The sequence below is a fragment of the Apium graveolens genome, chromosome 4 (assembly GCF_009905375.1).
Source record: "Apium graveolens cultivar Ventura chromosome 4, ASM990537v1, whole genome shotgun sequence".
NCBI classification, from domain to species: domain Eukaryota; kingdom Viridiplantae; phylum Streptophyta; class Magnoliopsida; order Apiales; family Apiaceae; genus Apium; species Apium graveolens.
This window is the reverse complement of record NC_133650.1, coordinates 299,469,798-299,485,509: the sequence shown is the minus strand read 5'-3', so window position 1 is coordinate 299,485,509 and position 15,712 is coordinate 299,469,798. Positions and strand designations below refer to the sequence as shown.

Below are 15,712 nucleotides of genomic sequence, written 5' to 3'. Positions count from 1 at the left end.
TTCATTAAGTATTACAAAACTTCCTCAATGAACTTTACAATTACAAGTCTTTCTCGATAAGCTTTACAAGTCTTCTCGGTAAAATTTGAGAGACTTTCTTGATACGCTTTAACAATCACTTTATTTTTATTCAAACATTTTAACATCCTCCCATTTTTTATGTCTTTTACCTATCCATTTTCCAATGTGGAGAGGCCAAATTCTGCACAAATGACTAAAGATTTGACATTTAGATCCCAACTCACATATTATTCTCACCTTCCAACTTCCCTCGGCATAAAAATATCTAATTTTGGCTGCAGCAATCCCTTACCAACTGGGAAGCAACTTCTTGCCACCATTGTAACCCTTGTTTTCATTGTTAAGACTGAAATTATAACCTGCAGAGCGGTCAATTTAAGCACTAAAGTGCCTCACTTTCCACGAGCAAGCAAAATTTTGGAATCTAAACAGGCTCTCTTTCAAATTTTGTGTGTACATAAATCAGACTCTAACAATATTCTGGTAAAGAATCATAACAAAAAGCTAAAGAATTTACACCAGCGACAAAGTGTCGTACTTGCGCATATTCTCAGCTGTTCCAAGATAAATTAGGCAGTAATGCGGAAATAAAATCATACGAGCAGCTGGAGAAGAACCAATAAAGCAGACTTTTTGATGGTATATGTATAGAAAATCTGATGCAATTTTTTAATCAACTTACATGAACACAAAGGGCAATGAGAAAAAAAGCAGAGGTAAATAGCAAGTCTACTTGTAAGATACACATTAAATTTAATACTTGCATCAAAATTCAACAAGATCAAATAGTCTACCTCGAAACATTATCAATTCATCCATAGCAACAAAAACCAACAGAACACACGCAAGACTAAACTCAGCTTAACGACCTTAAATATCAATTTACTTGTAGCAATACATTAAATATCAAAACAAGTTGCATCATTTCATCTCCCAATCAACTGACCAAAAATCCAAGGTCGATATCAATCGCTCTTCCTCCTAAACGAGGATCCCTCTGTAAGCCTGGCACGTCCGCCGGTTGGCTGACATAATACTGTCTGGCAGTTGCCACACACCACAACAGTCTGAGAGTGGCTAAACACAGTAGTTCTACAATTTCCAACACAAATAAAATTCAATACAATTGACATAACAATCACAGCTCATTAAACCAATTAAACGAATAAAAACAAGGTAAAAAACAATGTTAATTAATAAACTTACATGTTAAAGCATCCCTGGCATTTCACATCCTAATCAAACACAAATAAAATTAATAAATCCTAAAAAATGTTAAAAAAAAACAAAAATAGAAATATGAATAAGGTGAATACCATGAAGAAGGAATTGGGGGTTTGAACGAGACGCTTGAGCTTATGCTTTCTCTTCTCAACATCAGCAGGTGGGTGCAACAAATCTATATCATTCGAAAGAGTCTATATTCACCAATTAAATAAACAAAATTAGTATACAAATTTATAATAAATATTAAAATTATGAATATGAATTAATTGAAAACACAAACAAACCATGTTGATAGCTTCTTCTTCTGCTGCTGCTAAACGATGGAGGCGGAGCTTTACAATAAGAAGAAGAATTAATAAGGGAGTGAGAAAGTGGCTAGTAGAGAGGGTAACAAACCCTAGGTAGCGTTTTATGTTGTAACTGGATTGGGCTTTTGGGCCTTTTGGGTTTCTCACAAGTAAGTACTCGCCTATTTATATATATTTTTGGTTTGAAATTGAATTGACTTTTCTGAAATATATTTTCCTTCATTATTTTTTTATTAAATTAACTTTTTGACAGTAAACATGTATTCCTTCTGTTACATAGTTTTTATAATTTAATATAAAGACATTTTCTCCGACAAAAAAAATAAAAATATTTTCCTTCACTGTCATTTAAAGAAGCGCTTTGACGCTCTGTTATCGAGTTTAAATTTGAAGAGAAAGGAAAATATATGTGTTTGTTTACTTTTTTTTAGCTTGTTTCCGAGATTTTTAAAGGAAAGAAAAGAGTAGAAAGCGAAGTTAAATATGGATCGATTTCACTTCAAAACTTTCTTTTCAAAGATGAGATGATCATGAGAGAAAGTTTAATTGGAGTAATAATTATATTGAACATTTCAAACTAAAAACCTTCTCTAAAAATATATTATACTATTTCTCAAACTAAATTCAAATTTGTAACTTCAACAATCAAAAATATTTTAACAGAAACTCTTGTTAAATTCATTGTTCCTGTCTGTCATGTTGCAACTTTTTAGAGTTACATTTGCTGAGGAGCAGACATTTCTACCGTTAAACCAAATATGAATTGTTAATTTAGTTCACTGGGTGTCCATAACTTGCTGCCACACCATGCTTTTCTAGTTAGCAAGATTGCATGTGCCAGTCTACAAGGAGAATTGGAGAAACATCCTCTCAGCATCAAGTAAAGAAAGGCTTAGTAGAGAGCCCATTACATCAACTTAATGACAGATCCAACAGTTTAGTTAATAATACTTCATTTTTGCCACAAAATCTTACAAATTATCAAACAGGAATATTATAAATATGGTACATAATTTGGCGCCCTACTTGTCATCGAGGTATTATAATTTATAATATTATAAATATTATAAATTCCGGAATACATTTTGCTCAATAGAGGTCTGTCTCAGATACATACTCTTCCTGACATGAGCAATGCCTTCAGTATCTCCGCCTTCACTGTAGGATTGAGGAGTGACTAACTCAACAACAGTGTTGGAAAAAGAACTATCATTTTTTGGAGCTCCATCTCGTAATCGTTTGTTGCACTTTCTCGGAGTTTTATTTGATGTATCTTCTTTACACCCTAAGTCTACTTCCATCAGTTCCCCCTCTTGATTACCTGATATTTCCTTCTCATTAGGATAATATTCAACAGTGTCCAATACATTGGATCTGATCTCCTTCTGAAGATCTTTCCAAGGGAAGGTACCACTGCAATTCCCTACTTTAAACTTAAGAGGGTTAATTCTTTCCACGGGTCTGTTATTTGTCAATGATTCATCATTAAGCAACTTTAAAAATCTACAAGCTCCTTGTCCCTGAAAATTTATCATCATCAATATGTTAACTAGTAAATGCATAATAATCAATACCGGATACTTTAAGTTCTTAGGGATTCAATTACAACATCAATGACGATTTAGTTCATTGAAAGGTTATCAAGAATCATGCAAAAATAAATCCATCCCCATTCTAATATGATCTAGTTAACTGAAAGGTTCTCACAAAAGTCATGCAAATATGCAATGCTTTATTAGATCTGTTTGGAGTCCAAATGACAAATAACCGATATATCATATCACTTGTACTAGAGGTCTTTCAAGGTCAAACTGTATTAAGAGAAAATATTCTAACCAATAACATAAAAAATAAATTGTAGGTTATCATTTCACAATATATTTTCATTTTAATATATAACAAATTTGATTAAAATCCAAGAAATAAAACACCGAAAAGATTCTTGGGTGGAGACCATGAGCAACCAACTTGAGGAAAATATTTGAGGTGTAAAGCAGAGGAGTGGACGGCTATATATGTATACAGAACGTGAAATCAAAATGGGGGCATATTCTAAGCAATAACATAAAAATTAAATTGTAGGTTATTATTTCACAATATATTTTCAATTTAATATATAAATAATTGATTAAAATCCAAGACATAAAACACTGAAAAGATTCTTGGGTGGAGACCATGAGCAACCAACTCGAGAAAAATATTTGAGGTGCAAAGCAGAGGAGTGGACGGCTATATATGTACACAGAACGTGAAATCAAAATGGGGGTATTTTTCCTTCTATTCCCCTGTCATTAGGAAATTTCAGAATTACTATACTTCTCTGCTTACTGATATTATCCCAGATTTCAGAATTAACACTTAATACTCCTAAACTGCATGAAATTCAAGGCTACTTCTGTCCATAATCATTGTGCAAAAATTGGTTTCCTAACGTCATTATCTTATAATATACCAATCTCAAGTAAAATATTTTAGACATAATACATATTCCTTAATCCGGACTAAAAATTTTAGGTATACAGTAAAACCTCCATAAATAAAACTCGTTAAATTTATAACCTCTCTAAGATAATATTTTCTCCGGTCCCGACTTGGGTTAGTTAAAGAAAGTAACTAATTTCGACAAGATAATAATTTTTTAAAAATTGCCTTATACGTTTATGGAGCCTATAATATCATTAATTTAGTAATTCTTCATAATTATATCTATAAGAACAATATATATATATATATGATTTAATTATTTTTTCTTAACATTTAAATCTACGTAAAACTTAATGATAACCTTCCCTTTTCCATCTAAAAGTTTAGTTTAGGTGTTACTTTCGAACTAAATAGAAAGTGATTCAGTATTTTGATGCGTTGAGTCTTTAGGTGTAAGGCGTCGTCTAGTATTTATCACCATCTTGCCATTATTTTTAAAGTTCAAATCAACACGTACGGTAACGCTAAATCTTGTCGATTTACATTCAATTCATAACCAATGTACATTGAATTACGTAAAATAAATAAATTAGTATAGTTCATTTCAGTTACATTTATATAACTAAAATTAACCTTTGTTCAATGCGGAAAACTCTTAACTCTCTATAAATTTATAATTATTTATCGATTAATTAGTACCTCTTTAGATTAATGAAATTCTCTAATCCCAACTATATTATATAGAGGTTTTAGTGTATGTTGCATGTGCTATTCCTGGGGACTGGGGTGTACGAATTTTATGACATTTAGTATCTACTTCCACTAAAGAGAATTTACAACTCAAATAGTAGGCAAATCAAGTTTAGCTGGAAAACAAGGATATATGGTAGTCAAGAAAATAGGCACACCATGAATGCCAATACACAATAATGAATTTACCATACATGTGAAGTACTAATAAAATGTAAGACTCAAGCAGAGTCAGTGATGGAGCCAAAACATCACCTTTTTTATAGGGCAGGCAAAATACTTGCGACCAACTTCAGTACCATCTGACTCAGTATATTGGCGGCAGAATCCTGCCCCACACTCGCATCTTGGGACACTAATTAGCTCATCCTCTTTCACCTCATCTTCCCATCTAAATGTTTTGCAGCTTTTAAGCTGCAAGAAGAAGAAACATTTTCTAGTAATTAATTAATCTGGAAATAGTAGTAAACTATAAAGTAACATTAATTTGTAATGCAATGAACTGACCGGGCAAGTGTACACTTTCCGATTATTCTTTTTCCTGGTTCCGAGTGAACAGCGTAGACCACACTGACAAAGCAAGGAGGGGGGAGCATATTCTAAGCCGTCTTTTTCCACAAACACTGAAACTGATGAAGAAAGGCTAGACTTGTTGTTTGCCATGTTTTGGGGACACCTGATGGCATAGTGGCCTAGTTTTTTACATTTGAAACATTTATTTTGGGGACACCTTCTGGCGAAGTGGCCTAATTTTTTACACTTGAAACAAGCATAACTCCTCTGACTTCTTTTCATCAACTGATTTGAAATTCGCAAAGGAAACCATTTACGAAATTTGTGTGTTCGTCTTTTCTGGAAAGCTGGAACTTGCAAAGTGGATTCTCTAATATCAACCCGGGGAGCTAGTCTTTTGCTTAATCTCTGGAAATCTGAAACTTGCGAGGTGGATTCTCTAATATGTCTTTTGCTTCGTTTTTTCTGGAGATCTGGAACTTGCAAAGTGGATTCTCTAATAGCAACCTGGGGAGCTAGTCTTTTGCTTAGTCTCTGGAAATCTGAAACTTGCGAAGTGGATTCTCTAATATGTCTTTCGCTTCGTCTTTTCCGGAAATCTGGAACTTGCAAAGTGGATTCTCTAATAGCAACCCGGGTAGCTAGTCTTTTGCTTCGTCTTTTCTGGAAATCTGAAACTTGCAAAGTGGATTCTCGGGGAGCTAGTCTTTTTCTTTTCCTAAAAGGAAAGGCTTGAAAATTGGAAGAATTGCGGGAAGTCCATCTTCTTTTAGGGGAATTTGAAACTCGCAAAGAGGATTCTCCAGGAGCAACCAAAGGAGTTAATCTTCTTCTTTTCCTGGAAGAAAAGGCTTGAAAATGGGATGGATCGCGGGTAGTCCATCTTCTTCTAGGCAAATTTGAAATTTGTAAAGGCTTCCGTACAGGAAATCTGCGGCTTGTTTTTCGCAAAGGTGCTGTTGTTTGATTATCCCGAGTACCATGCCATCTTCTTGTTTCCCTTTCCCTGTCATCTATAACTCGAAAACCTCCCTCAGGATCGCGGAAAATCCATCTTCTATCAGGCACATTGCATCCGTGGATTCTTTCCCGCCAAGAGTTCGTACCATAGTCATCCCGGTAAACAACTCTTCTTCTCCCGGGAGCAGCCACAACCCGCAATTGAGAAGGATTGCTATCAATCCAACTAGTTCTCTGCCGCCAGGTAGTTCCAGGATCATCCTGGAATTCGTTACTCATATTTTCCCTACTCATATTTTCCCTGCGAGCCAAAACTCGCCGAGAGTATGGTTCAGGATCATCCTGGAATTCGTTACTCATATTTTCCCTGCGAGCCAAAACTCGCCGAGAGTACGGTTCAGGATCATCCTGGAATTCGTTACTCATATTTTCCCTGCGAGCCAAAACTCGCGGAGAGTACGGTTCAGGATCATCAGGATCCTGGAACTCGTGGCTCCGTCGAAAAAGAGTCCTCGGAGGATTAGCGGTGATAAGACGGTGATTCATATGTTGCTGTGAATCAGGATAATAGTAGTAGTAATAATAATAGCGAGATACAGGCACCAAATAGTTGGGCCTACAATCCCGGAATTGAAAATTGTAGCCTGGTGAAGAACTGTATAACATCGCCGCTGGAATATAGTTGGGATAATTATTATTACTCAACATTATGATAACGATGATGAAAGTTGAATCAAAACTAAAACCCTAATTTGGTAAGATATGAAGGGGGTAAAGTGACTGACGTCATACACTAATAAGCTACTCCAGCAGTAGGCAGTCCAGCTGGAGGAGAGGCTTCCATGAGAAGCTTTGCTGCAACAAGTCAACCACATACACTAATCAATTACTGAATCGAATCGTATAAATCGTTTAACTTGGGTTTATGTATAATCAAAATCCAAGATATATAAACATAAAAATGGCGACGATAATCACATTAAGAACTAAATTTAAAATTCACGAAAATTATGGGAGGGATATATCGTTCGTGCACATATTTCGGTGACAATCTGTCGTGTGCAATAGCATTTGCCAAGGGCAATAATTTTAATTTTTTTGACGAATAATAAAATTTTATTGAATATAAAACATAAGAACACAGTCGACTGACAACTACAACCTGATTGTGAAATAAAAACCGAGGTAAACAAATAGCCGTTTTGTTTTCAGATTGCTTAACAGATAGCATAAAAATATTCTTGATAATAAAAATGATTACAAAAGTTTCTCAAGCAATCCAGTCGACACCACTATCACTGAAAATAGTAGAATCACTTGACATGCGCACATAAAAAATCGGCGATAGACCAGCGTTCATATCCATCAGTTACACCAACTGAGGTTGGGGGTACTGATGCCCCATATATTGAATAATCCTTTGTTGTGCGAGGTGAACTCTCGCGATAAGTACCACAATTCCAGATTTGAAGCTGGATCTCCCAATACACCGGAGAAATCATTCTTAATGCAACATGACAACGAATCAAAAACGCAACAAGACATACACCCAAAAATGGGGACAATCAACAACCCAAAAAGATGGGTACGGTAACACGATCACACTTAAAAGGATTTAGATCTCGATTTTATTGAAAACTATTATAATAGAAATTAAAGATTTAGAAATGGAGGAAACGGGATGAGAGTATGGATGAGACGGATGTGAATTTGATGGAAGGAGGGATGGTGAAAGATGGATGATAGTTATGAATGACGACCGACTCTCATTAGGATTTTGAGAGAAAAGAAGTTATGAACCCACCAATTGAAAAAGAGAAAATGATGTAGGACAATAATTTTAATTTAGTTCAATTTAGATAGAGTTCAGTTTCTTCAAAGATTTTGGTTATATTGTGTTAGGTCACACAACACTGTAGAAGGGGGTTGAATACAGTGTTTATACAATTAAATCGATTTAACACAAGTATGTAACAAAGATCAAGTATATTGAATAAAATCTGTTACAATAAGAACTGTTGTTCTCTCTCAGTGATGAATAAATATCACTAAGAGCTGCTAGGTTACAATGTATAATTTTATCGATAATGATAACACATATAGTGTAAACCCTAAGTCTGTGTTTATATAGTACACAGTTACAAGATAACTTCTAATTGATATGAAATATAATTATGTCTCCTAAAATATATCAGTCAGATATCTTCTACAAGTATTCTAGTCCTCTAACTCTTTCCATGCATATCTTCTTTTATTTTAGTCTCGATCTTCTACTGTAAATCAGCTTCCTTCCTTATATGAAAGTCTTCCCGCACTTAAGTTCTGATATGACCTTAAGTTCTGATATGACCTTAAGTTCTGATATTAAGTTCCGACTTCCAGTAAGTCCTGATTTCAGTAAGTCCTGATATGTCCTGTTTATTAAGATCTGAAAACTAAACATGAATCATATTAGACATGACATCTCAAATATATCTAACAATCTCCCCCAACTTGTAAATTATGCAAAATATACAAGATAATAGATTTGATGATGTCAAAAACATTTAAGTACAAATACAAATAAGAGTTTAACTAGATAACTAACTATAACTTACAGTCCTTGTAGCTTTTACCAATCTCACTGATTCAATCTGAATCCATAATGATTATTGACAAAGCTTGATATCAGCTTTTCTTCTTTACTCCTCAGGACTTGAGACATTGTAGCTTTAACTTGCTTCATCTCTTCATCTTGACTCCCAATCTGGTAGATTGCAGTCCTTAAAGCAGAGATATGGTTTCTTTCTAAACCATCATTCAGTCTTATTACCCTAGGATGGGAAAAATCTTCATTGTAGCATAGACATTTCTCATTCAGTAACACTTCATGCTTAGCAGAATCCTTCTTTATTGGAATTTCACTTCCATCATCTTCAACAATATTAGGAATAAATTATGTAACTCTTGAATCATAAATTCTTGATTTATCTCTTATGGTCTTCAATATGAAATTTGACCATCTCCCGGTAATATCAGACTTTACCTCTAAAAGGTAATGAAAGAATTGAAGTTCTTTCAGTGATTTGTTTAACACATCTGATTCTGACATTTGATATGTCCTTCCATCTTCAAGAAATAGAATCAGATTTTCCTTGATATTGTGCTTGTCATGAGCATCCAGTACCACTTGAACATAGATAACCTTATCAAGGTGTTTCTGTGTAACATCTTCAAGAGGTCTGTCAGTCAATAGAAATGGATCTCTAGTAGCAACTTCAACTCATGTTTTAATCTTAGCTTCATCAAAACCTAGTCCAGCCCTGTCTCTTGGTTCTCTAGCATTTAACCCAATAGTCATGAAAGTAGACAATAATTAACTTTTCTTTGGATCTGATGGTTTGACATTTTTCCACAGAAGTTTCTTTTTATCAGCTACTTCCATCTTGTCTATATCAACTTGAGCACTGTCAGAGGTTGATGTCTTGATGACTTTATCAGAACTTGTTGTTTCTGTTATAGCTTGTTGTTCTTGACTCTGAACAACTTGAGCCTTGTCAGAGGTAGTCTTGGATTCTTCAGAAATCTTCCTTCTTTTCAGAGTTTGAACATCTTCATCTTCAGCAAGAGTATCATCAGTAACTTGAACCATTTTGCACACAGGTTTTATCAGGATTTGAGAAATTTTCATCTCCTGTGGCTTGATTGGTTCATCAACTTTTTCTTTCCCTTTGTCTTTGGGATCAATCTCAGATTGTGATCTTGTTTTGGGCTTTGATGCCTCAGTATTTGACTTCTCCTTGATCACAATGCCTTTTACCTTAGGCCTTGGAGGTTTCTTTGCAACAAAAGCTTTTGGCTTTAAATTATTCTTTTCAGCTTTAAATCTAGCTTCTTCCTCCTTGAGATTTTCTAAATCCATTCATGGATTATACTTCAGAAATAATCTTCTAGCAATTTTCTCATCAAGTGTCTGAATCTTGGGATCTTTATAGTAGACAGTAGTCTGCTTTCCCTTGAGCTTCAGAGTTTGCATGAACTTTTGAGAATCTTGACTTCCACCTTGTGTCAGAACATCAGGCTTTGTCATCAGACTTTGCTCATCAGAACTTGATATAAGATTTTGAGTTTCAGTACTTGCTATCAGATTTTTAGTTTTAGCAGCTTCGGAACTTATCTTCTTTTGAATAAAAGATTTGCTTGTATCAGTAATTAGTTTCCTTGAAGAAACCTTGGTGTTGTGCTCTTTACCTTGAACTTGACCTCTACCCTTGCTAGGGTTTCCCTGGTCATCAGCTTCATCATCTTTCTTCTTCAGTATTTGATCAGTTGAGCATTTGGACTTAACCATCTTCTCCCCCTTTTTGGCATCATCTGATAGTAGGAGTGAGAGAAAAAGTTCAACTGAAGATTGGATTTCATCCAATTGAGCCTGTTGAGAAGCTTGATTAGCCCTGACCTCAGAGATTTGGGCATGTTGCTTCTCTTGAGCTTTCTCAATTGCTTCTACTTTCTCAAGTGTAGGTATGATAATCCTTGTCTTGTCAAGCTTGATTTGCATATCTAGCTTGTTAAATGATTCTTATAGTGTATCAGCCTTTACTTGAGTTTGAGAGTGAAGACCTTGAAGGTTCTTGGTAGATAGAGCAATGATCTTGAGTTGTGTCTTTATATCATAATTTAACACAAGCTCATCAGCTTTAGCAATGTGCTCTGTCAGAACTTTAGAACTTGGAATGAAATCAGAATCATTCCACTTCTTGGTCCACTCTACTCCTCTATGAGTTTCATCCCAAGGTATAGGAGCATCCTGTTCAACAAATTTCTTGACCAATGCTTCCTTTCCAAGTACAGGAGTTGGAGTATGAACAGAAACACTGTCTTCAGAACTTGAAGAAGACTCAGTATGTTCTGACAGCACTGGAATGTGTGAAGCAACTGGAGATTCAGGAATGACTTCATCTGGATTCTGAGCATCAGAATTTATCTCCAGAATAGGTGTTGTTGGAGTAGATGGTATCTCAGCATCAACATTTAAAATTGGAGAATGAGTTGGAGATGTCTGAGCTGCTGTAGGAGCTTCCAAATACAGAATAGTAGGAGTGTGCAGCCTGTTGATGTCAATTTCAGGACTTAAGCCTGAATCTTCAACTGTAATATCTTCATGAATATGAGAGACTGGAGGAGTAACCCCTGTATCAGGAACAATGTCTTGGGTTGTAGCTGGAGGTGGTAGAGATTCAATCACAATTGGATTTGAGATCAGAGATTCCTGATCCCTTTCCTCAGCTTCTTCAGTATTCTCTGATGGAGGCTTAGCCAAATGCCTCTTATCCCTCATTTTCTTCAATCTCCTTGCAAATGAAGGAGTTGCTTTATCATCAGAGTTTACAGTTCTCTTTCTCTTTAAGGTATCAGAACCTTCAGCTGCAGTTACTTTCTGAGAATCCACAGTTTTAGCTTCAACTGTCACATGTTCTGATGCATGAACCTGTGCTTCTGCAGGATTTTATCTATCACGAAAGCATGGTAAAACAATTTTCATGACATAAAATCCATATAATATGCATACAGATCGTAAATTAAATCGAGGGATCGTTTCTAATCTTTAAAAGCGATCCAAGAACCACGAGCGGAGGTCCCTAGCAGCTGCTTTTCAAGTGTGAAGCACCCCACCGGTATCCACCAAGAAATCGATGTAATGGAGGAGGAGGAGGTGGAGAGAATTAGGGTTTTGAAATTTTTAGGTTAAGACAAAATAAGGGTTTATAATAGTATATTTATAGGCAAAATTTTCAGCTGAAAATTTTCCCATAAAATTTTATTATTATTAACCCTTTATTCTTATTACCCTATTAACTAATAATTAAAACACCTTTTAATTATTAATCCTTTTTCTAAACACTTTAAAAATAATTCTCTCACTTGATTTAATTTCCAAAATTAAATTCTTAATTAATAATATTAAGAACTTTTCTTAATTAATTTATAATTAATTAAATCTCATTTAATCAATTATTAAATTTGCTAATTAATTATTTATTTCACAAATAAATAATTACCAGCCATTATTAATTAATTCCTCCACCATTAAATCATTCCCTTTTATGGTGTGACCCTATAGGTTCAATATTAAGCCGGTAGTAGAAATAAATAATAATAAAACTATTTTATCATTATTTATATAAATTCTCTAATTCATTAAATATGATTAATTAATCATATTCATTCTACATCGTGAGGGATACTTCTCAGCATATCGCGACTATCCGGATAATACGAATTCACTGCTTAGAATACCAAGAACCCATTCAGTGAGTAGGTACCGTACAATCAATTCCTTCCACCCTGCAATGTCACGATTAAATACAAGGCATGGAACTTGTGTCAAACCTATCTTATTTAATCATTTGCTTTCCCATTCACTATTCTTAGTTCAATTTAATATAAATTAGAAACTCCTTTCTAATTTCATTCACTCTGGCCAGAGATTCCTGAACTAGCATAAGTGGATCAGCATTGCACATTCTCTTCCTTCACTGGAAGGGGTAGATCCTTTATTGATCATACACTATCTTCGTGTACAAATTCCTATACCCAGTAGAGCCCTTATAATTGTCCCTTGAGACTAAGAACTAAACCAAAGCATAGTTCAGTGTACATAAGATGACTATGATGATCTCAAGTCTAAGGATACTTGTACAACTATCACTATGTGAATAACTACTAACACGTGAGTGAACTCCATCAGTTGTTCATCTGTGCGAGTCATGTTCAGTGAACTTATTCTATAATAAGCACCTACATACTAGCTTTAGTGTCACCACACAAATGTCTATGAGAACAGACAGCCTTCATAATAAAGCAAACATAGTATGTACTGATCTTTGCAGATTGTTAATTACCAGTTAGTAATCCTATGACCAGGAACTATTTAAGTTTAGAGTTATCATCTTTTAGGTCTCATTATTATGATCTCATCACAATCCATAAAAAGCTTTACTCTAAACTGTGGTATATCTTATTTAAACACTTAAAATAGATTGAGCCCGCAATAAAAATAAAATAAGTCTTTTATTAATATCAATGAAATCAAAACAGATTACATAAAAGTTATTCCTAAATCCTCATACATGATTGGACTTAGGACATATCTCTTTCAATCTCCCACTTGTACTAAAGCCAATCACTCTGGTATCTAATACACATCTTATCTTTATGACGATCAAAGTGACTTTGAGAAAGTGACTTTGTTAAAGGGTCTGCTATGTTGTTATGTGTGTCAACTCTCTCGACGTTGACATCTCCTCTTTCAACAATCTCCCTAATCAGATGAAAGTGCCGCAGGACATGTTTGAAATTTTTATGAGACCTAGGTTCCTTGGCTTGTGCTATTGCTGCGTTGTTATCACAATACAACACAACAGGCTCTTCAACGCTAGGAACAACTCCCAACTCAGAAACAAATTTCCTCATCCAAATGGCTTCTTTTGCAGCCTCACTTGCAGCTATATATTCTGCTTCTGCTGTGGAGTCAGCCGTTGTAGACTGTTTGGAACTCTTCCAACTAATCGCACCACCATACAGAGTAAACACGTACCCTGACATGGATTTGCTATCACTTTCTGATTGAAAACTAGAGTCAGTATAACCCTCTATTTTCAACTCAGATTCACCACCAAAAACAAGAAAAATGTCCTTAGTCTTTCACAAGTACTTAAGGATGTTCTTCACTACTTTACAGTGGTCTTCACCTGGATTGGACTGATATATGCTCGTCACACTAATTGAATAAACAACATCAGGCCTAGTACACAACATCGCGTACATGATAGATCCTATTGCTGAAACATAAGAAATCTTACTCATACGCTCTCTTTCCTCAGGTATCTTAGGAGACATTTTTCGGAAAGGGACACTCCATTGCTCATCGGTATGAGACCTCTTTTGGAGTTTTCCATGCTAAACCTTTTAAGCACTTTCTGGATGTATGTACCCTGGGTAAGACCTATCATTCTTCTAGATCTATCTCTATAGATCTTCATACCGAGAATGTAGGATGCTTCTCCCAAGTCCTTCATGGTGAAGTTCTTTGATAGCCATACTTTGACTGATTGCAGCATCGGTATATCATTTCCTATAAGAAGTATGTCATCTACATACAATACAAGAAATGTTACCGCGCTCCCACTAACCTTCTTGTAGACACATGGTTCATCTATGTTTTTGATAAAACCAAACTCTTTGATTGTCTCATCAAAACGGATGTTCCATCTACGAGAAACTTGCCTTAGACCATATATGGTTCACAGCAGCTTACATACTAGGTGTTCTTTTCCCTTGGAAAGAAAACCCTCTGGCTGTGTCATATACACTTCCTCCTCGAGTTCCCCATTGAGGAAGGCCGTTTTCACGTCCATTTTCCAGACCTCATAGTTGTAATAAGCAGCAATCGCAAGCAAAATCCGAATTGATTTTAACAGGGCTACAGGCGAAAAAGTTTCATCAAAGTCAATCCCTTGCCTTTGTTTGAATCCTTTTGCCACGAGCCTGGCCTTATAGGTCTCCACCTGGCCATCTGCTTCAATCTTTCTTTTGTATACCCACTTGCACCCAATAGGCTTAACACCTTTAGGCGCCTCAACCAGAGTCCATACTTGGTTGGTATACATAGATTCCATTTCAGATTTCATGGCACTATGCCATTTCTCTGAGTCAACACTACTAAAAGCCTCATTATAGGTCACAGGGTCGTCATCGTCAATGATTAACTCATTATCATTCTCAATTACAAGGCCATAATACCTTTCAGGTTGGCGAGACACTCTCCCTGTCCTATGAATGGGTTGTTCCACAGAAGGTTGTTCAGTCTGAACAAGTGTTTCGACTTGATCCGTAGTAGTTTGTGCTTCTTGAACTTCATCAAGTTCAACTTTGCTCCCACTGTTTCCTTCAAGGATAAACTGCTTTTCCAAGAAGGTAGCATGTCTGGAGACAAACACCCGATGATCGGTGTAAAAGTAATACCCCAAAGTTACTTTAGGATATCCCACAAAATTACATTTTACGGATCGAGATTCCAGCTTATCTGGGTCAACTTTCTTGACATAAGCTGGACATCCCCAAATCTTAACGTGTTTAAGACTCGGTTTCCTTTCTTTCCATATCTCATATGGAGTTTGAGGAACAGATTTGGAAGACACCTTATTCAGTAAATATGCTGAGGTTTCCAATGCATAACCCCATAGGAATACTGGAAGATGCGCATAGCTCATCATGGACCGAACCATGTCTAACAAAGTTCAATTTCTCCTTTCAGATACCCCATTCAACTGTGGAGTATATGGAGGAGTCCACTGGGAGACTATACCATTTTTTTGAGATAATCTAAAAACTCTCCATTCAAGTATTCACCACCTCGATCTGATCGAAGAGTTATAATACTATGTTTGGTTTGTTTTTCCACTTCATGTTTATATTATTTAAACTTTTCAAAGGCTTCAGACTTGTATTTCATCAAATACACATAT

The 15,712-nt window shown here is 35.5% G+C and overlaps 2 protein-coding genes across 2 annotated transcripts; both read right to left on the bottom strand.

Annotated features, from left to right (window-relative positions):
- Positions 1-738: 738 nt before the first annotated feature.
- On the bottom strand, positions 739-1,686 carry LOC141721355 (small ribosomal subunit protein eS27y). Its single transcript, XM_074524272.1, has 4 exons — positions 1,533-1,686; positions 1,338-1,439; positions 1,228-1,256; positions 739-1,113 (listed from the first exon to the last, which is right to left on the bottom strand). The coding sequence occupies exons 1-4, from the start codon at positions 1,533-1,535 to the stop codon at positions 987-989; spliced, it is 261 nt and encodes an 86-aa protein (XP_074380373.1). The 5' UTR covers positions 1,536-1,686; the 3' UTR covers positions 739-986.
- Positions 1,687-2,514: 828 nt separating this feature from the next.
- Positions 2,515-7,148, bottom strand: LOC141721354 (uncharacterized). The gene is made up of 3 exons (XM_074524271.1): positions 5,238-7,148; positions 4,986-5,144; positions 2,515-3,076 (listed from the first exon to the last, which is right to left on the bottom strand). The coding sequence occupies exons 1-3, from the start codon at positions 6,909-6,911 to the stop codon at positions 2,621-2,623; spliced, it is 2,289 nt and encodes a 762-aa protein (XP_074380372.1). The 5' UTR covers positions 6,912-7,148; the 3' UTR covers positions 2,515-2,620.
- Positions 7,149-15,712: the final 8,564 nt, after the last annotated feature.

Bases quoted from the DNA above. Each gene is read 5' to 3' on its own strand.
- LOC141721355 (XM_074524272.1), bottom strand. The intron at 1,257-1,337 runs GTATTCACCTTA...GTGTTTGATTAG, and splicing joins CCCCCAATTCCTTCTTCATG to GATGTGAAATGCCAGGGATG. The intron at 1,114-1,227 runs GTAAGTTTATTA...TGGAAATTGTAG, and splicing joins TGCCAGGGATGCTTTAACAT to AACTACTGTGTTTAGCCACT.
- LOC141721354 (XM_074524271.1), bottom strand. From the start codon at position 6,911: ATGTTGAGTAATAATAATTATCCCAACTATATTCCAGCGGCGATGTTA. The intron at 5,145-5,237 runs GTCAGTTCATTG...TTCTTCTTGCAG, and splicing joins GGAAAGTGTACACTTGCCCG to CTTAAAAGCTGCAAAACATT. The intron at 3,077-4,985 runs GTGATGTTTTGG...ATAAATTTTCAG, and splicing joins TTGCCTGCCCTATAAAAAAG to GGACAAGGAGCTTGTAGATT.